This window comes from Cylas formicarius, unplaced genomic scaffold, assembly GCF_029955315.1.
Source record: "Cylas formicarius isolate icCylForm1 unplaced genomic scaffold, icCylForm1.1 PGA_scaffold_5__7_contigs__length_24384050, whole genome shotgun sequence".
Taxonomy (NCBI): Eukaryota; Metazoa; Arthropoda; class Insecta; order Coleoptera; family Brentidae; genus Cylas; species Cylas formicarius.
Genome location: NW_026844341.1, coordinates 23,698,837 through 23,719,934, shown reverse-complemented (window position 1 = coordinate 23,719,934; position 21,098 = coordinate 23,698,837). Strand labels below are relative to the sequence as shown.

At 39.2% G+C, this 21,098-nt stretch overlaps 1 protein-coding gene across 2 annotated transcripts in view; it reads right to left on the bottom strand.

Moving 5' to 3' along the window:
- Positions 1-21,098, bottom strand: part of LOC132701824 (nuclear hormone receptor FTZ-F1 beta) — a 38,423-nt gene that overhangs the window by 6,067 nt on the left and 11,258 nt on the right. For both annotated transcript variants that reach the window (XM_060670043.1, XM_060670044.1), the window contains exons 3-6: positions 14,509-14,900; positions 12,362-12,825; positions 1,380-1,702; positions 567-1,155 (exon numbers count right to left, since the gene is read on the bottom strand). In XM_060670043.1, the coding sequence (XP_060526026.1) occupies positions 567-1,155; positions 1,380-1,702; positions 12,362-12,825; positions 14,509-14,800 (1,668 nt within the window). In that variant the 5' untranslated portion in view covers positions 14,801-14,900. The remainder of the gene's footprint in view (positions 1-566; positions 1,156-1,379; positions 1,703-12,361; positions 12,826-14,508; positions 14,901-21,098) is intronic.

Here is a 21,098-nt window from a genome sequence, read left to right as displayed (position 1 = left end):
CGATCTGAACTTTATATAATCCTTGTGTTGACAGGAAAAGAGGGTTTTTCAACCTTCCGGTCCTCTTTTGACCAAGATCTTTTTTTTGTAAAATGAATTTTTGGCAATAAATATTGTATTATTAATTAGTCTACGGTCCCCGTAATGTTTTGCACTGTTTTTCTTAGGAACAGGCACATAAATGTGGATTTCATCCAATCCCTAGTCTATCTAACCCAAATAGAAAAACATGTATGCTTGAGTTGTTTTCTAAGTTTTGCAAGTAGCAGTGAATTAAACATACGATACAATCTATGACAGGTAAAAGGCATTTTTTATAGTATATTATATTTACACTAGATATTTGTTGAAAAATACGACGCGACAAATTCTTCACTTTTATGAAAAATATACGACAAAAAAGTTATACCTAATCCACAAGATATATATTTAAAAGGAAGAAAGAAACTTCCGTGTAGAAAATGTATGTCTCTTCAGCTCCTTAACAAACGGCCCAGCCTCGGACTAGGTCAGGTTCTATTTTTTTAATTTTTTACCCAAAAACTACCGACTCGTCCCCCACTTACCGAAATGTTCTTGAACAGGGGAAGACTCTTGCACCACTTGACGATCTTGTAGAGGCGATGGTCGGCGATATTGCACAGGTTCGCGACAAAGTCGGGATTGGTCTCGGTACCGGCGAGGGCGGTGCCGGCTAGCAACGGATGGTTGGACAAATTGTGAACCGCCCCGCTGCCCCCGTCCTTGCCTAGGTGACCCTCGGCGCTCAGCTTGTTCAGTTCCGACTCGTTGTAGTGCCACAGGTGCTCGACCTCCATTATCTCTTGCAATAGCGGGGGGACACCCTTAGAACCGGGGAAGTTGTTGCGCTTGTGGTGGGGCGGCGCGCAGCCGCCGTCGGGCGGTTCCAGCTTGACCGCGAACGCGGGATGGGCGTCTCCCGCGCCCCCGCGCAGCTCCGTCTGCCCGGCCAACGACGGCGGCAGAGAATACGAGCACTGGTAAGTCGAGCGTCCGCCCCGCGTCCTGTCCTCCCTGATCGCTTCCAACTTCATGCCGCACTGCAGGCACTTGTCGAAGCGACACGCGGGACATTTCTTGCGAGTGGCCACCGTCACCGGACACTGCGCCCCTCTCAGGCACACGTAGTTCTTCCTGCGGGACGCGAAATATTTTTGCCAAAATCAGACACACCAAAAGTGTTAAAAGTGTTGGATATTGTCAGTACAATACAAATATTAATTTTTATATAAATTAATTAATATTAATAATAAACGCGATTATCTCAGTTTTACTTTCATTTAGTACCAATTTATTAATTTCTGCGTCATAGTCTAAACGATCAATCTATGGGAATGGAGCATACGCGGAAAGCGTACCTATTCTGCACAGTCCTCTTAAAGAAGCCCTTGCAGCTCTCGCAGCTGAAGATGCCGTAATGGAATCCGGAAATTTTATCCCCGCAGATCGGGCAGGGGCTGTTGATCAACTGCTGCCTCGATATCCCGGGCTGCGCGGGCAAAGACGCGTGCAAAAGACCGGTCTTGTCCTCGCCGTCGTCTGCGCATGCCGCCCCGCCCCCCGACGGGTCCGGGTCCGGTTGATACTGCGCCTGCGCGAGCGCCGTCTCCTCCTGCAGGCTCCGGTAGAGGACGTTGTGGTGCAGGGGACTGCTGTGGATATTGTTGTGTACATGGCGTCCCTGCGAAATTCGGTTTGATGAACTCTATGAAAAACCACCCTGCCTCCTCAAACGGTCGTCACGATGGGATTACTATTAAATATTATCTAAGCTCCCAACAGCTTATAAAACTAACCATTATCTTAATTACCTATTATATTAATTAAATATTTTTTCAGTTGTTTTTGAAAATCAACATATCGGAAAAAGTGTTGATATGCTTCGTCGTTACGTAATTGAAAACCCGCACGTTATAAAAGGAAATATCGAAACAATTTACTTTAAGTATCCACACTTGATTGCACATCATTAGGCGGCGATATGGGCGGGGCCGTTGGGTACCGACGACACGAGATAAAAAACACTTGAAAACCGTTTACAGTTAACCAGACCGCAGAAAACTTCTGGTTTTATTATTTTCGTCGGGCGATTTTATCGCCTCGTTCGCATCAACCCGAAGCAATAAATTGTGTTGGAATATTTATATTATTACGTCATATCCGACAAGACCCCGTAACAAAGAGGCGCCGCCTTGTTTTTTTTGCCGATCGTAAAATGTATCGGCGTCTCAGGCAAAAAGGACAGGGTGGGCAAGCTGCGGTGAGGAGATAATTAGGGTATTATTATGCGATGTTTTTGGGGGTTTACGATGAGTTAGTGAAGACGTAGTTGTCGAACGGAGAGGATTAAACTCGATTCTGCTTCATTACGTGGTTTTATTTTTGATGATCCTTACAAAGCAGCGGTGGGATTTTACTAAAATCACTTACAATCGTTTTTTTTTTTCTCTTCTCGGACAAGTTAAAATTATTGTACGTCATGGGAAGATTTAAATCGAAAACAGTTACAAGTGAAAAGCGTAATAAACGGAAAGAACGTTCATCCTCGTCTTCGGGAAGTGATAGTGACAGTTCGAATTCGAGTTATAGCTCTTCCGATAATAGCTCGAGGAGAAAACGGACAATAAAACGTTTGAGAAAAGAATTAAATGATTTAAAAAGGCGTAAGCCGGTCTTTCGCGCGGGAGACGAACTTTTAGTGCCAAAATTTGACCCAAGTCGGGATGACGTGATGGTGGATAATTGGTTGAGTAAAGTGGATAGTTTGGCAGAACGTTATCAGTGGGACGATGATACTATTCTTCGAATAATTTCCGGACGATTACGAGGTAATGCTCGTCAATGGTACGACGAGAACGTGGAGTATGACTCAAGCTGGATTGAAATTAAAACATCAATGAGCCTCTATTTCCGTAAGTCTGTTCCATTTTCCAAGTTACTAAAGGACGCTGCTAATTACGAAACTAAGCCGGGACAAAACCTAGGAGATTATTGTTTTAAAAAAATGTCTAAATTAAGGGCACTTAACATAAATATACCTGACGTTTATTTGATTGACGCAGTAATCGGCGGTATTAAAGACGATAATATATCGCGAACTGTTAGAGCCGCACAGCATGAGAATGCCAATGCACTTTATGCGTATCTAAACACCGTGGGTAACATGCCTACGGAAATTTGTAGTTTTCGTCAGAATAATACTAAATTCAAACGTCTGCCTTGGACTGGCTTCAATCGAGGAAATTCGAATAATAAAGAATTTTCTAGAAAATCTGAGTCCCGCCCAACGTGTTACAATTGTGGTATTCCGGGTCACATTTCAGTTAACTGCAAAAAACCACGTCTTGAATGTAATAATTGCAAAAAACTAGGTCACACTAAAGAAAAGTGTCCCTTTTTACAAAAGGAAATACAGCACGTTAATCTGTTAGCAAAGGAAAAGTTTCCTAATATATTCTTACAGCCCGCCCGAATTTTTGGCAAAAAAATAAAATGTTTAATAGATTCGGGCAGTTCAAATACGCTAATAAAGGAGTCCCTCGTTAAGAGATTTGGATTGCAACGTATTGATTCGGAGAGTATGACTTTGTGTAGTTTTATGGGCACTTCTTTAGATAGTAGGTCCCTTTGTAAAATAACCGCTACTATACAAGGGGTTTCGGCACAAGTAAGTGCCATAATTCTTCCGGACAAATACCTTAAATATGATTTATTAGTTGGTCGGGATTTTATTAACCAAGAACATGTAATCATGATTAAACGTGACGATCGATTAGTTTTATACAGCTTATTCCCCATTACAAGTGTGTCTGTGAGTTTGGTTGAGGTTTATGACACTATGGATTTAAATAGTGTAAATTTGGGCCCTATTTCAGAGGCTGATAAAGTAAAATGTATTTCCTTATTGCATAGTTTTTCGGATTGCATTTCATCTTCCATGGAAAATTTAGGAAATACGAATACGGTAGAGATGGAGATAAAATGTATAGTCGACACACCGGTTGTACGTTATCCTTATCGTATGCCTGAGGTTGAAAGGGGTATTCTCCGAAATATGATTCAAGAACTTTTGGATAATGAAGTCATCCGCGAATCCAATTCTCCGTACTCCAGCCCGATTACACTTGTTAAAAAAAAGGATGGAGGCTATAGAATGTGCGTTGATTTTAGACATCTCAATGCAGTAACCATTAAAAACCGTGGTGTATTGCCACATATCGAAGACCAAATCGACAAATTAGGAGGATTTAAGTATTTCACCAGTTTAGATTTAGCATCCGGTTTTTATCAAGTTCGCATGGCTGCTAATTCCATTGAAAAGACTGCATTTGTAACACCCGATGGCCATTACGAATTTTTAAGGATGCCCTTTGGGTTAGCAAATGCGCCTTCAGTTTTTCAATCATTAATAAACAAGGTTCTGGGACCGTTAAAAGATGAATTTGCCTTCCCCTATATAGATGACATTATAATTCCTTCATTGACGGTTGCGGAGGGACTAGAACGCTTAAAAAAGGTGTTAATCCAACTTCGTGCACATAACCTTACTTTAAAAATCAGTAAGTGCGTATTTCTTGCAACTACTATAGAATATCTTGGGAGAGAAATCAGTGCAGAAGGAGTGAGGCCAGGTAAGAAGAAAATTCAAGCGGTATTGGATATGAATTATCCTTCCAACGTTAAGCAAGTGCGTCAATTTCTTGGATTAGCAAGTTATTTTCGAAAATTTGTCAAGAACTTCTCCATGATTGTCGAGCCTCTAACAAAATTAACTCGCAAAAGTGCGAATTGGATATGGAGCGCACCACAAAAAGAAGCATTTCACCAAATTCAACAAAAGCTTATATCTTGTCCAATTCTTGCAATATATAACCCTAAATTAGAAACCGAACTTCACACAGACGCATGTTCCATCGGTGTCGGGGCAATATTGCTTCAATATGATGCTGAGGGTAATACACATGTTGTCTCTTATTTTAGCAAAAAAACAACAAGCGACCAAAGGCAGTACCACTCATACGAACTCGAGACTATGGCTGTAGTTTATGCCTTAAAATATTTTCGGGTTTATTTATTGGGGATAAACTTTAAAGTGGTTACGGATTGTAATGCCTTGCGAACGACCTTATCAAAGAAGGATTTGATCCCGCGCATTGGAAGATGGTGGCTGGAAATTCAAGAATATACCTTCGAAATTGAGTACAGGGCCGGCAAAAAGATGACGCATGTTGACGCTCTTAGCAGAAACCCTATATCGAACAATAATTTTAAAGTTGAAGTTTTTCATATAGACTTGACAGAAGCTGACTGGATTACCGCCGCACAAATGCAAGATGAACAGATTTGTAGAATCCGAAACATTTTAGCCGATAAAATAAAAAATAGCGATACAAAGTTTTACTTTGAGCAGTATGAGTTAAGGAATAACAAATTATACAAAAAATTAGGAAATGGAACCAAAGCATGGGTTGTTCCACGAGCAGCACGTATGCAAATTTGTCGTTTGTGTCACGATGATTCTGGGCATCTTGGTGTAGAAAAAGTGTTACAAAGAATTTGTGAAAACTATTGGTTCGCAAAAATGAGGAAATTCGTAACGAAATATGTTAACGCATGTCTAAGTTGTATGTATTACAAACAGTCGTTTTCTAAACGAGAATGTAAATTGAACCCTATTGAGAAACATCCGATTCCTTTTCATACATTACATGTAGATCATGTTGGGCCGTTTATGACAAGCAAAAAGAAGAATAAGTATATTTTTGTAATTGTTGACGCATTTACTAAATTCACTGTAATCGAACCAGTACATAATCAAAAAAGTAAATACGTTATTAGGGTTTTAACCGACCTAATATATCTATTTGGAGTACCTAGCAGAATTATAAGCGATAGAGGGACAGCTTTTACATCTCGAACTTTTAGAACATTTTGTAATACTTATGGGATTAAGCACGTTTTAAATGCCGTTGCCTCGCCCAGAAGTAATGGCCAATGTGAGCGATATAACAAAACCATTGTGAGTGCGCTATCAACAACAGCTGCAGGCAAGGATGAAAGAGATTGGGACAAATATATAAAACAAGTGCAAAGCGCACTTAATACAAGTTTTAATAAGGGTATTAATTCGACCCCCATGAAGGCGCTTATTGGCTATAATTCAAAACATGCGGCAGAGGCAATAATTCTGAATGAAATCCAAGACGAAATCGATAGGCTAGACCTGGAAGAGCTTAGGTGTAAAATTTCGGATCACATATCGAGGGACCAGAAAAAACAAAAAGAACGCTATGATAAAACACGACGAGATGCCAAAAGGTACAACGACGGTGACCTAGTTAGAGTATTAATAACGAGTATACCTACTACGGGTGCCAGTCATAAGCTTCATCCGAAATACAAAGGCCCTTTTCGCATCACAAAAGTACTATTTAATGACAGATACGAAGTTGAAGACTTACGAGAGGGGTTCAAACGTAGACGAACTGTTGTAGCCGCAGACCATGTTAAAAAGTGGATTAGTATACAAAACGAAGAGGATTAATGGCAAACGTGCCTATGAGCGAACGTCGCTCGTGTTTTGTATTTTGGCAAACGTGCCTATGAGCGAACGTCGCTCGTGTTTTGTATTTTGGCAAACGTGCCTATGAGCGAACGTCGCTCGTGTTTTGTATTTTGGCAAACGTGCCTATGAGCGAACGTCGCTCGTGTTTTGTATTTTGGCAAACGTGCCTATGAGCGAACGTCGCTCGTGTTTTGTATTTTGGCAAACGTGCCTATGAGCGAACGTCGCTCGTGTTTTGTATTTTGGCAAACGTGCCTATGAGCGAACGTCGCTCGTGTTTTGTATTTTGGCAAACGTGCCTATGAGCGAACGTCGCTCGTGTTTTGTATTTTGGCAAACGTGCCTATGAGCGAACGTCGCTCGTGTTTTGTATTTTGGCAAACGTGCCTATGAGCGAACGTCGCTCGTGTTTTGTATTTTGGCAAACGTGCCTATGAGCGAACGTCGCTCGTGTTTTGTATTTTGGCAAACGTGCCTATGAGCGAACGTCGCTCGTGTTTTGTATTTTGGCAAACGTGCCTATGAGCGAACGTCGCTCGTGTTTTGTATTTTGGCAAACGTGCCTATGAGCGAACGTCGCTCGTGTTTTGTATTTTGGCAAACGTGCCTATGAGCGAACGTCGCTCGTGTTTTGTATTTTGGCAAACGTGCCTATGAGCGAACGTCGCTCGTGTTTTGTATTTTGGCAAACGTGCCTATGAGCGAACGTCGCTCGTGTTTTGTATTTTGGCAAACGTGCCTATGAGCGAACGTCGCTCGTGTTTTGTATTTTGGCAAACGTGCCTATGAGCGAACGTCGCTCGTGTTTTGTATTTTGGCAAACGTGCCTATGAGCGAACGTCGCTCGTGCTTTGTATTTTGGCAAACGTGCCTATGAGCGAACGTCGCTCGTGTTTTGTATTTTGGCAAACGTGCCTATGAGCGAACGTCGCTCGTGTTTTGTAGTTTGGCAAACGTTGCCTATAAGCAAATGTTGCTTATTTTATTGTTTATAAAGGAATATCGCTTATGTTTAAGATACCCTACTAATTGATTATGTTTTTTTTATTACGTAAGACTAGGAACCAAGCTAGAATAGTCAAATTATTGTAGTTTTGAAAGATTTAAGTTACGTTTAAATTTCACCATTAGGTCTGAGGACAGACCAATAGTCAGGATGGCCGAGTGTTGGAATATTTATATTATTACGTCATATCCGACAAGACCCCGTAACAAAGAGGCGCCGCCTTGTTTTTTTTGCCGATCGTAAAATGTATCGGCGTCTCAGGCAAAAAGGACAGGGTGGGCAAGCTGCGGTGAGGAGATAATTAGGGTATTATTATGCGATGTTTTTGGGGGTTTACGATGAGTTAGTGAAGACGTAGTTGTCGAACGGAGAGGATTAAACTCGATTCTGCTTCATTACGTGGTTTTATTTTTGATGATCCTTACAATTGAGAGAATGAAAAAACGGGAAGTGTAGTGTTATCGCAGAATATAGTAGAATAATATTTGACTACATTAAAGACAAGAATTAATTTAACAAACAATAAAATATAAGAAGCAATACAAATTTAGGGATTTTTTGAAGTTTTGAAGATTCAGCCTCCTCATTCTGTCGGCGAAACAATTCTTTTCACACTTACATAATCTAAATTTTGGAATTTCTACGTGCGTAATGTGATGTGAGAGTCGTGGCATCCACGAAATTTACTGTGGCCACAATAAAACTGCCATGGGTATGATTGTATCATGTATCATGAGGAATTCAATGAAAGGTTTTCGATGGGTCACACAGAGTTAAAACGCTGTGTTCACCTCCTTCGATACCTCCCAGCACTCCCTGTACAACCTTAAATGTTGCCTTAGTAGTTGATAATTCTCTCCGAAAACTCTCTCTCAGGTGATCCTCCAGTATACCCTCAACAGTTTTCTTCTTTTGTACCTTGATTAAGATGAGATGATATGAGCAGGCATATTCGGTTAATTTTGTAACATATTTCGGTAGAAATCGACCGTGCTCGGGTCGGGTTAACAACTCTTTTCATTAGCACATAATAACTAACTAATTTGAATATTACGCAAAACGTAACGGCGCAAGAATTACGTGGCCCTCCCCGTTTATGTCTTAAGCATTTAGACGAGAGTTTCGTTTTGTCGCAGGCACACGGCACTTACGTTAAAAGAAGCTCACACCGCAAATCGAATGAATTATGTTGATCAACTTACATACGACACATGACATAGAATATTAGAATGGAAAACTCGATCTATGAATTATTGTTGAACCTTTTCTTGCAATTAGCAACTTTTTGATTGTCACACTGCACAACTTAAAACTTAGGATGGGATTAGCCAATTTACTATTCGTAATCTGAAATATATTGTTTTAATATACCTAGAATTTGTTCAAAAAGTAAACACAACAAAAAGTAGGGTTAAGCTGAACACAAAATAGTCAAATTCTTATGGTTAACAACTAATTAAAAACACGAACTTCGCTTATCCCTGCTCAAATTCAAATATACTGCACAGACAAAACTAAGCCGCCTAGACATAACCATAGAACGGAAACTCATCGGCATTCTTCTTCTTTAAAACCAGTCGGCCCGAGTCAAACGTATTTGACCATCAAAACTTCTAAACATCGACTAGCGTTATGTCAATCGCGATTGATTCGGTCACTTTGATTCAATTACTTCATAGGAACGAACGACCGAATGCCGCTTGTTCGTAACGATTCGATCACCTTGTTCGCTCTCGCTGAATTTTGAATGAAATATCTATTTCCACACATGTATTTAATTTAAACGAGTTAATGTATTACTGGTACAACCCGTAGCACCTATTTTGATAAAATCATAATGCAATAAAAAGCAAAACACAGCTAAATATTATACTAACTAAAACAGCAAAGAGAACATACACACACAACAATAATTTAAATTCAAATGAATCTGAATCGGTCGTTCGAACTGTTCGGCTTATGTCGGCAACAAAAAGTATTGAAATGAAAGATTGATTGAAATGATTCGGTCCTTTTCGAAGTGGGTCACTGATTGATTCGGTCTTCGTAAAATGAACGATTGACCCAACACTAACATCGACAATTACGTCCACTGATCTTTCAATCTCTCAATTTCAACGTTGCCGCGTTTTTCTCCGCCTAGGCGAATAAACGCGCGGTACGTTCTCGCGCCGCTTTTAAGTCTACCGCCTCGTTCATGTAAGAAAAAAAAACCGCATTCCACAATCGACGAATTGACAATTCCCCGTCCACAACTTCGTCGACGGAGGCAAAAAAAGTATAATTAGACACAAGGCCGCTTTTTGCGCTGGTCGGCCCCCTCCTCAACGTGACGCTGGTAACACTTTTTTTTCCTTTACAAAACTGACCATTTGCATATTTATGGGCGTGGACAACTAACTACTTGTCCGCTGTCGGTTCGGATTGTTGCCGCGGCTGCGAGCCGAATTGTGTACGATTTACGATTTAACAAATAAAGTTTTTCCACATCTTGGAAGAACGATCTTCGGCAAAACTAAATACAAATCGGTCGCGAATAGATTTTAGACAATGCGACCTCTGCAATATGGCGGTGAAACGACAATCGGTGAGTCAGCACAAAAAAGAACAAAAGCCGGTCGCTGTAGGGTCGTATGATGATTTGATTGAGGTATATAACACTGAAAAAGTGGAATTTAAAAAAACAGTATTCGCGAAAACGTGTAAATAGTTTAGCAGTTACGAGTCTCAAACATTTGTGTTATTTTTTGTTTTTTTTTTATAGGATGATATTTACGTAATCATTTAGTGTATATTTAATAATTTTAAAGGCTTGTGTTTCGGGTGTTACTATCTTATTTAATTTCCCGACCTGACATAGATGCAGCTCCAGTATCACGATAAAACTTTGTCTTCTTTTAAATCTTAGTAGGCTGCGAAAAAAAATTGGAGTCTTGCGTCAAATAGTTTTTATTGACAGCATTTTAAACAAGACGAAAATATGTCGCAAGTAACGCGAATTGAGTATAGAGCAGTCATAAAGTTTTTGACAAAAAATTATTAAAGGCTGAATGGTGTGTACCGCCAAAGTTCTCCTTCGTATTCTGTAGTGAAAGAATGGGCAAAAAGTTTGCGAATGGGGCAGGAGTTTCCTGAAGATGATTCAAGAACTGGTCGACCAGGGGACGTCATAACGGAAGATATTGTTACGATTGTGGAAGAGGTGATATTGAGTGATCGACGTTTAAAGGTTAAGGAAATCTCAGAAATTACCAAGCTTTCTGATACAAGTGTTCGTCGAATCCTGTATGATCATTTAGGTATACATAAGGTTAGTGCAAAAACCTTTCGGCTATTCAAAAACAACGCCGTGTCGAGTGTGCGCGGTCTTTTTTGGAACTCTGTGGGTCGGAACCGAAGCCTGTGATAGAAACTATTGTGACAGGAGGTGAAACTATGGTTCTCTATTATGACCCTTTATCGAAAAAAGAATCAATGGAGTGGCGTCGTAAGGATGAAGCACCTCCAAGAAAATTCAGAGTCTGCCAGTCAACAAAAAAGGTGATGATCACGATCTTTTGGGATTGTACAGGAATTCTTTTGACAGATTTTAAAGAAACTATCGTAAATGGTAAATATTGCGCAACATTTGTTGCATACGTCTAGAATGTCGAGAAAACTTGACCAGAGGCGTGCGTCTTTTGCACGATAAGGCACCTGTCCATACTGCTCATGTTGCAGAAGCTGCCATATTAGAATGTGGGTTCCAACAGATAGATTATCCTCCCTATAGTCCAGAAATGGCCCCCACCGATTATTTGTTTGGATATTTGAAAAAGGACTTACGTGGACGGCGGTTTAACGACGAAGTTGAATTAAAAAAGGCTGTTTTAGCTCATTTTGCAGACACACCAAAAGAATATATTTTTAAACGGATTGAGTTGTTAATAAAGAGATGTAATAAGTGTATTGAAGTTAAGGGGGATTATATTGAAAAAGAATAAAAAAATTGTTACTCTACTTTGTTTCTTTCATACTCAGGCCGGGAAATTTTGGCGCTGCCCTCGTATGTGATAAGGGGAATTGTAAGAATTGACAAAAACTTGCAATTGTCTCAGTGCCACCAGCGGAGGCCTTGCGGAAAAAACGAATTCAAGCAATAAAATGGGAAGATTTGTCTGTTCCATCAAAAAACTTAATGTGAGTCTTACTGAAACAGTTTTCTATAAGAGTACCTTTAGAGCCTAAGTACTAGAAGACGGGCTGGCGAGTTAAAAACTTCATAATTCTATTCATTTTGTCTGTTGTCTGTCCGTTCCAACAAAGCAAGCAAGGACATCGTCCGCGTATCTATACCACCATAGAAAACTTTTACTTATAGGATGTTCTAGTATGATATTTTCCGAATTATCCATAAATATCTCGACTAAGTGGGTTTTTCCCATAATCAAACCTTAGAGATGTAAATCTGTGCATTAAATTCAAAATAATTTTGGTCTAAAGATACTATTAAGCAATATAATAAATCTAGTTTCACCAATGGGTTAACCCGTTTCCGGGGTTGTTTTTGCCTTCTGTTAACCTAATATCTACCGCAGGTGCAGTACCCTCTGTTTACCCTCACTGCTAAAGAATAACATTTAAATAAAGCAATTAAAACATACATATTTCAATTAAGAATATGATTCAACCAGACACATCGTATCCTTAATGAGATGACTCATAGTTTGAAGTTTCACGGCCGTGTGTGATGTTCGCTGGCCAAGTGAAACAATAAGAAGACAACTCACCTGAACGGGACTGTGGGTGGGCGAGAATTGCTGCGTCGGCGATACCGACACAGACACGCTGGAATAGCTGCAGCAGCTAGAATGCGACGCGTCTGAATTGTTGCGGCTGAGGTTAGGCGTAAGGTTAACGTGACGCTGAGTGAGCGGACTCTGATTGGGCGAGCTGAACACGCTGTAAGCCGAGTGGACGGCCGAGTCGGGGCTCGGCGTCGCCGGCACGTTCAACGCTTTCTGCATGAGATCCTTGGGGCCGATCATCGGCGCCCCGGTGACCGGATGGCGCTGGCTCAGTAACGGCGAGTTCGACGGGGTACTGTGCAGCGAGTAACTGCCCATCGGGGGCTGTTTCAGTCGCAGGATCGGGCTCTCCTTCAGGTCGACCATGGAGCCGTGTTTCGGCGCGGCCGATATCGACAGGTTCTCGGGCAAATGCGGACCGCCGCTGTTCTCGTCCACGCACATCCCTGCGGACGAGAAAGAAAATTCGTCTTCTTAAACCAACCGCTAATGCTATATGTGTTTTTTTTATACTGGTCTGCAAATAAAAATTTTTTTCTCTCCTTGTTTTCATGCATGAATTCATCTTATTTTATGCTCTAAACACGGAATCTGATATACAAATAAGTACCACACGTAGGTTTTTAATTTAATATTTATTTCATCAAAAAACAATATTATTAAAGTATAAATTATTATAAGAAAATAAAAAAATGTGGCGGCTTGAGTTTTACAGTAAAAAATCCTAAATTATATTAAAAAAACTCGATTGAGATTGTAGACCTGAAATATTTTTATTTTCAGCCTCCCCATTAACTGGTGGAACTGGAGGTGGAGTGTCTTTATCACGAATAATTGGTCTCTTTGCAGATAGGACGTTCGGATAAACAATCTTATCTCTATTTTTTTTCGAGTATCCTCGTGTAGATGTCATGCAGAAATAACAATCATTCCCATGATTTTGAGGCTCACTCCAAATCATTGGCAATGAAAACGGCATGGATTTGTGACTTTCTTCAAGCCAACCTCTCAACGTTCTTGTGCAGCTATTGCAGCATACTTTTGGCAACCAGCTTTTATCTCGGTCATCGATAGAAAATCCAAAATATAGCTTATAAGCTGTTTTAACGAGATCGGTCGTGACATGTCGCTGTGGTTTTAGTATGTATTCCTCACATATGTAGCAAAAACAATCTGGCTCTACTTAAAAAAAATACTCAAACTACACATCAAATACTTAAATCCAATATAGAGAACATGAACTTTATGCAAAACTTACCAAAATATTTGATATAAAAGGTAAACAATTAAACGACAAGTTTTCACTCAACTGTTGTAGTGTCACAATGAATACTGCGCATGCGGGTATTTATTACCATAAAAATCACCTTCGGTACTTCCCTCCTTTCTCTTAAAACTCTCTGAAACTCATTTTGTATGTATATTTACTTTTTGTAACGCTGATGAATGAAAAAATTTATTATTATAATATTATTATTATATTACAATAATTATTACTAAGGAAGGAGATCAAGATCCGTATGACAGTTAATACCGTAAGACACACCAATGAGTGTTTCCGATGATGTTTTTGGTGCTTTAAGTTTTTTAGATTTGAAGAAGCTGTTCCCTACGTTAATTTTAATGCTTTAATTACTGTTAGAAGACATACACATGGATAACTGTGCGTCATATGGAAATTCCGAAACTACTTTTCACAAGGAAATTTTTGGAAAATGTTCGCTTACCCACTTGTAACCAACTTCAAATAACATCGCAAAGATTGACGTAAATTTTGCACCGTTACAATAATAATTATGCCATAACAAACTTATTATGTTGCCCATATTATGCAAGTTTTATATATATTTTAGTCACGAATTTAGTAAACAACTACCATCATTACCAAACTTAAAAGTCAGATGTCAAATCCTGTAATCATTTCCACAGGCCACTAAGGGACCTGAACAAATAAGACCCCATATGCACGAACCATTCCGAACAACGGTCACCGCCTCCTTTATTTATCGGTTATTTAAAAAATATAACTCCGAAAGCTTTCGAAAAATATCAAGTATTACATTTTGTGTAGGACGGAAGGAAAAAAAAAACGAATCGACAATGAAAAAAGAATAAAAGGCGACGCCCACCTTCCCGTTCGCCGTCGCTCAGTTCCCCCTCCCAGCTCATCGGTCTAGGCATCTCCTCCCTCTTCGTCTTGTTGCGCATGTTCACCGACTGAAACTCGATACGAGCCACTTCGGCGTCGGTGACGTCGACGTCGGGCGCGCCGTTGGTCACGCCCATCGCTGCGGGATGCGGCGCGCTTCTCGTCCTGGGCGGTTCCGCGACGCCATTCGTCAGCTGCGGCGGCGTGGGCGTGTACGGTTCCATGTTGATAGGCGTGATCGAGACGTTCGGCGACCGCATGTCGGTCGCCATACCCGCCGATCGGATGATCACCGACGATCACCTGCCGTCGACGGCGGGCGGGTCATGTTTCCGATCTGACGGCGGCAATTTCAACGAAACGTCGTCGGCACTGCGATAAAGAAAAGACGCACAATCATAAGAATAATAATAATAATAGCACTACAGGTAACATGCCCCAATTACAGGAAATATTAATCTACTACCATAATAAAACAAATTGGATTGTTTTATTAGTCATATATATATATATATATATATATATATATATATATATATATATATATATATATATATATATATATATATATATATATATGACTAATAAAACAATACAATTTGTTTTATTATGGTAGTAGATTAACAAAAACTTACTTTCAATATGTATTTCCACTAAAAAAAAAAGAAATAATTGATTTTATATTCATGAGAAAGTGATCAAAATTTGCATTGTACTGGAAACCATTGTGAGGTACAAAAGAGAACATCTCAAATAAAATCCTCCACAGTGGTCAGGATCGTGCCATCCATATTGTAATTGAAGACTGTAGGAGTTTTTGTGCGGTGGCAAGAAACCACATTACCCTTGCGAAATACAAAAGCAGCATATGTATAATGGTTGGCCAAAGCGACGACATTGTCCGTGTGAGTCAGCAACGGTTTTAAGCGTATTGTTTCACATTTCATATCGGAATTATTATTATTCTCATGGGTTAAGCTCGGCGGCCCCCGCCGGCCGGTCTTGGTTTACCTTGGCGGGTCCCAGGAATGCGCCCGACACCGTATGTACAATTAGTTCGGTATCCATTAAACGTACACGGTGGCGAACACTTCGCGGTATGGCGACCCCGCAAGACAGTGATAAAAATAGTAACTATTTAATTCTCCGATTACCATAAAAAACACAACGTAAAAATATTATCACAAATAAAAAGTAAGACAAAAAATTCATATTTTTCAAGATACAGGGTGTTAAAATTTTCTAAAAAAATTGTTTTTTCTTTTATAACTTTCATATTACTTTCGATATTTTTATCAAATTTGGTGAACATCTTTTGATTATTGAGAGGCGGTTTTGACGCAAAAGCTTTATTTTTAATTTTTACCAGCGACGTCCGCACGGGGTTTGGACTGAATACTTTTAAAGAAAAAAATGGCACGCCACTGCTGACGGATGTATCAAGAAAGATATCTCAACCGTCCGCTACCTAACAGACAACTTTTTGTTGATATTCACTCCAGACTTGGTGAAATGGGTGGTTTTAAGAGGTCTACCGCTCTTATAGACCAAGACAGTAAGAACGGTTCAGATAGAGGAAGCATAAATGCTAATGAAGAAAACCCAAAAACTAGAAACTCAATAATAAACTTCCATAACAATCACGTGTGGACCGATAATGATCCTCATGCCGTAATTGAAAACCATTTTCAAGAGTAAACCTTCGGTGAATACTTACGATTTATTGAACATGTATTACCTGAACTTTGGAGGATGTCTTTAGTTTAGTAGCACGTCAGTTTTTAGGTGAAAATTATACTGATCGCTGGATTGGGCGTGCTGGACCACATTTTAGGCCACCCAGGCCACCTGATTTAAATCCAATAGATTTCTTTCTCTGAGGACGCTTAAAAACATTAGTGTACAATTGTACAATTATTAGGAACAACCCTAGTATTTTAGAAAGGGTTCGCCAGTCCCTAATTAGGCGCAAAAAAGCATGTATCGAAGTTGGGGGAGGTCATTCCCAGCAGTTGTTCTAATTTATTTCTTTCTGGGAGAGTATTGTTTACAGTTATTTAATATTGTTTAATAATAAACGTCTTCCCGTTAGTAGTTAATTTTCAGTCAGTCCAAACAATTACACCAAATTTGATAAAAATATCGAAAGTGATATAAAAGTTATAAAAGAACAAACTAATTTTTTAGAACATTTTAACACCCCGTATCTTGAAAAATATGCATCTTTGGACTTACGTTTATATGAAATTTTTGTCTTTTTTAGCACCCTGTAAACAAATTGGCACCTCGCGAGAAACAAAAGATCGAAACGGAACGTGTCCGAGACGGCGAGGTCAGTATCGCCGGGGTGGTCGGGCATGTAACAACAATACGAAAGTATTTTTTACGAGCGGCCATAAAGACCGGGTTACCACCGTAGCGGTGGTCGGTCTGTAAAAAATTTCACCGGTGTCTGGAACCGTGTGGGCGTGCAATTAGGTTTGCAATCGTATGTATATACCTCAACGGACTGTAACGCAGGAACCAGGTCGTTGACCTTTAGGCGAAAGCGCTATTTCGGTTAAAAAAAAAATAAAAACCGCGTTTGCAAGGGTCCAAGAAAAAGACGATTTCTCGAAAACCCTTTATGGGACCAAAACGATTCTTGCTTTTAAGCTTTTATTAATTTATGATTTATTGTTAATTTGAGTGCGCCGCAAATTAAAAAAAAAACTGAAAAATATATAACCCGCGAAGACAGCTAAATATTTTGTATTTAAGGTTTTCACCTATTATACGGAACAATAATAAGAAATAAACTTGGTATCCTAAAATTGCACATATCAACTTCAAATTTGACAACAGAAGTCCGTACCTACACCCAAACATTAGAAATTGAGTGCAATCAAATTCTGTTAAGCAGTTTTTGGCTAAAAATGGCACGGTTCCTCTGCCCCATGCACCTTACTCGCCTGATCTCGCTCCGTGTGACTACTTCTTATTTCCACATATGAAAAGGGACATGAAACGACATGATTGGACAGGGATGAACTGTCGTCTATAGCCAAAGATGAATATAAATAATGTTTCGAACACTGGAAGCACCGCTGGGACAAATGTATTAGTTGTAATGGAGAGTATTTTGAAGGGGATAAGGTCGTTCTGTGACTTTTAAAATTTTATTTTGTAAGGCAGCCATGATTTAGTAAAATTCATCGTCACAAAATTTATTTATTTGTATTCTTGTATTATTGTATTATTGCATTTTATTTATTTAGACTGATATTGAAATAGAACAGATTACCTTAAGCAAAATCAGAAATCCTCAAAAATTGATTTTTTATTCTCGGCTCGAATTTTACCTGTAAATGTGATTTTACCTATATATATATATATATATATATATATATATATATATATATATATATATATATATATATATATATATATATATATATATATATATATATATATATATATATATATATATATATATATATATATATATATATATATATATATATATATATATATATGGGGTTTGTTACAGCTCGCGCCGTTTTCCCTCTCTCAACCAGACTCTCCATTCATCTTTGTCGTTCCAATCTCCGTCTTCCAACCCCCTTTCCTCCATGGCTTCATCTATTTCATCCCTCCACGATCTTCTGGGTCTTCCTCTCTTTCTACGTCCCATAGGGCTCCACTCTGTGATTTTCTTTATCCACCGTCTATCGTCGTCACTTCGTCTGACATGGCCATACCATTTAAGCTGTTTTTCTGCTATTGTAGTTAATAAGTCTTTTTCTACATTCATTTGCCTCTTGATTTCTGCGTTACGTATTCTATCCATGCGTGTTCGTTGGCAACACCTTCTCCAATATTCCATTTCGACGGCGGTTACTTTAGATTTGTTCTTTTTGTTCAATAGCCAGGTTTCTGCTCCGTATGTAATTATACTTTCTACTATTGTCTTAAATATTGTTGTTTTTGTTTTCTTTGTTAATTTCTTGTTCCATATAATGGAGTTCAGTTGTTTTATACATGTTCTACCCTGACCTAGTCTAGATTTGATTTCTTCTTCTGTTGATCCATCTTTTGTTATTATACACCCTAAGTATTTAAATTTGTCTGTTGCTTTTACGGTTGTGTTTTCATCTATTTCTAAATCTTCGATTTCCCCTTCTTTTGTTGTTAGATATTCTGTCTTTTCCAAGTTTATTTCCAAACCTACCTTCTCATATTCCTCTATTAGCTTTCTGAGCATGTAACTCAAGTCGTCTTCATCCTGGGCTATGACCACCTGGTCGTCGGCAAAGCTTAGGGTGTATAAGTGGTCGTCGCGTACTGGGACTCCCATACCTTGACATTTTCTTTTCCATTGTGTTAGCGTCCTCTCAAGATAGATTTTAAACAACGTTGTTGATGTAGGGCATCCTTGTAGTAGGCCCTTTGATGTTGTGAATCGATTTGTGTACCTATTACCTATTTTGACCGACAACTCGTTGTTCTTGTACATTGTATCTACGGCTTTTATTAGTTCTCTTTCTATCCCAATATCTTCCATTGCTTTCCAAAGTTGTTGTCTGGGTATAGAGTCATAAGCTTTTCTTATATCTATGAATGCTAAATGGATGTCTCTGTTTTTAGCTTTTTTCTTTTCGATAGTCTGCCTTACCGTATATATCTGATTTTACCTAACAGGACTTAATTAAATCTAAAAAAGTCATTATCACAATCCGTTAAAAATTAGTTTCCATTAAAAGAACTCATTATCCAACTGCTACTGTGATCCCCCATCGGGGGCATTCAAATAATGAATATCGCGATATGCATTTTTGCTACGGAAGAGCCAATGGAAATGCAGATCATCTACCATTCATCAACATACACAGAAGATTTGATGAAAGAGGATCATTCAAACTTGATAATTTGAACAAAGGGAAACTAAGCTATAAAAGAACCGCTGCAAGAGAAGAAAGAATACTTCAAAATGTGGAATTTGACGGGTCAAGGAGCACGAGAAAACCTGCCGCTCAGGAAAGAATTGCTTGCTCTACAGATTGTGAGGTTTTGCATGAAAATAATCTTCGGCCCTTTCATGTTCAAGCACTGTGTGAGGGTAATTTTATGCAATCGAATTTTAGGAAAAATTCAAAATTACCCGCAATTCTTAAATGTCATTCAGTCGTGATGGCATTGTAAAGTTTAGAGATATGCATCAGTGGAACATTGAACACCCACATGCAAAAATTGAAGGATCGCTTAATGAGGAAATGTATTTGCAATTTCTCCAAGAGGAGCTACCACCTTTCCTGGTAGAGGTAACCCTTGCAGTGGAGACAAAACATATAGTTAATGCAAGATGGCGCTCCACCCCATTTCGCATTGGCTGTACGAAAGTATTTAATCGATGGACAAGTCGTGGCGGAATCCTAGCTTGGCCGCCTCGCTCATCAGACCTATGTCCGATTGACTTTTTTTCTTGGGCGCACTTAAAGTCTTTACTGTATGAAACACATATAACACATATTAATGATCTACGGCAAATAATAATAAACGGTTGGGAAATCATTAGAAATGAGCTGGGCGTATTGATGAATAAGAAAATATTTAGAAATGAACGGCATTATTAATAATTTTTTATTTTCGAAAATGTTAAATGTTACTAACATATTGCATTGACAATTTTTGAGGATTGGTGATTCTGGTTAAGGTACTCTGTTCTATTTCGCAATATCCGTCTAAATAAATAAAATACAGGGAAAATAAAAAGAATGTTCTAGGTAAAGATCCCGCTATTCTAAGTACTTTTTAGAAACAACGAATTAATAAAAGTAACTTGCTAACTACATAAGAGTTAAACATTAAACGTATCACTCTATCGTTCCAGTCAAACTACTCACTTCGTTTTTAAATACCATGCCGGACACAAGATACACAAAAACTTTGGCGACACAGCAGGAAGGCAACTGAACCTTAAATTGATCCCTCAAAGAGCATGAGGTCGGATATATACAAGGATGCCAGTTCAACCGCAAAGAGGGATGACGTCAGCTAGTACCTTTAAAGAGCTCGCTTGATATTCACGTGTACGGCTCATAGTTATCATACTTACTGTCTAAAACTATATTTCAGTTGGAGTTCAAATTGACCCGTGAATTTTTTTCCTGAATAACTTACTGCAAGTGTTTACCGCTAGGTGGCGTGATAATCGAAGCCAACTATAGCCGTTACTGGCTTTGGCAACGTTGTCTGATGCCAAATGGCTCGGTGAAGTGATCTTTTCGTATATGTTTTTTCAAATTACTTATTTTACATTTGGCGGTTGGCCCGGTGATAAATAAATAAATACATGCACCTCAAACAGCGTGTGTAAGCGCAGAGGCAAGATTGAAAAAAAAACGCGTTGCGTAACACGTAACCGAGAAGCGACCACGCCCATTTCCATTACGACGATGAATTCCGCGAACGGGCGTCGTCGACGGAAAACCGAAAAGGATTAATTTAAATGGGTCGCAAAAAAAAAGAACGCGCGTTCTTTAATTTTAATGAGGAAAAATCTGCTCGGTCACGCACGCGCTCGCACGAAGC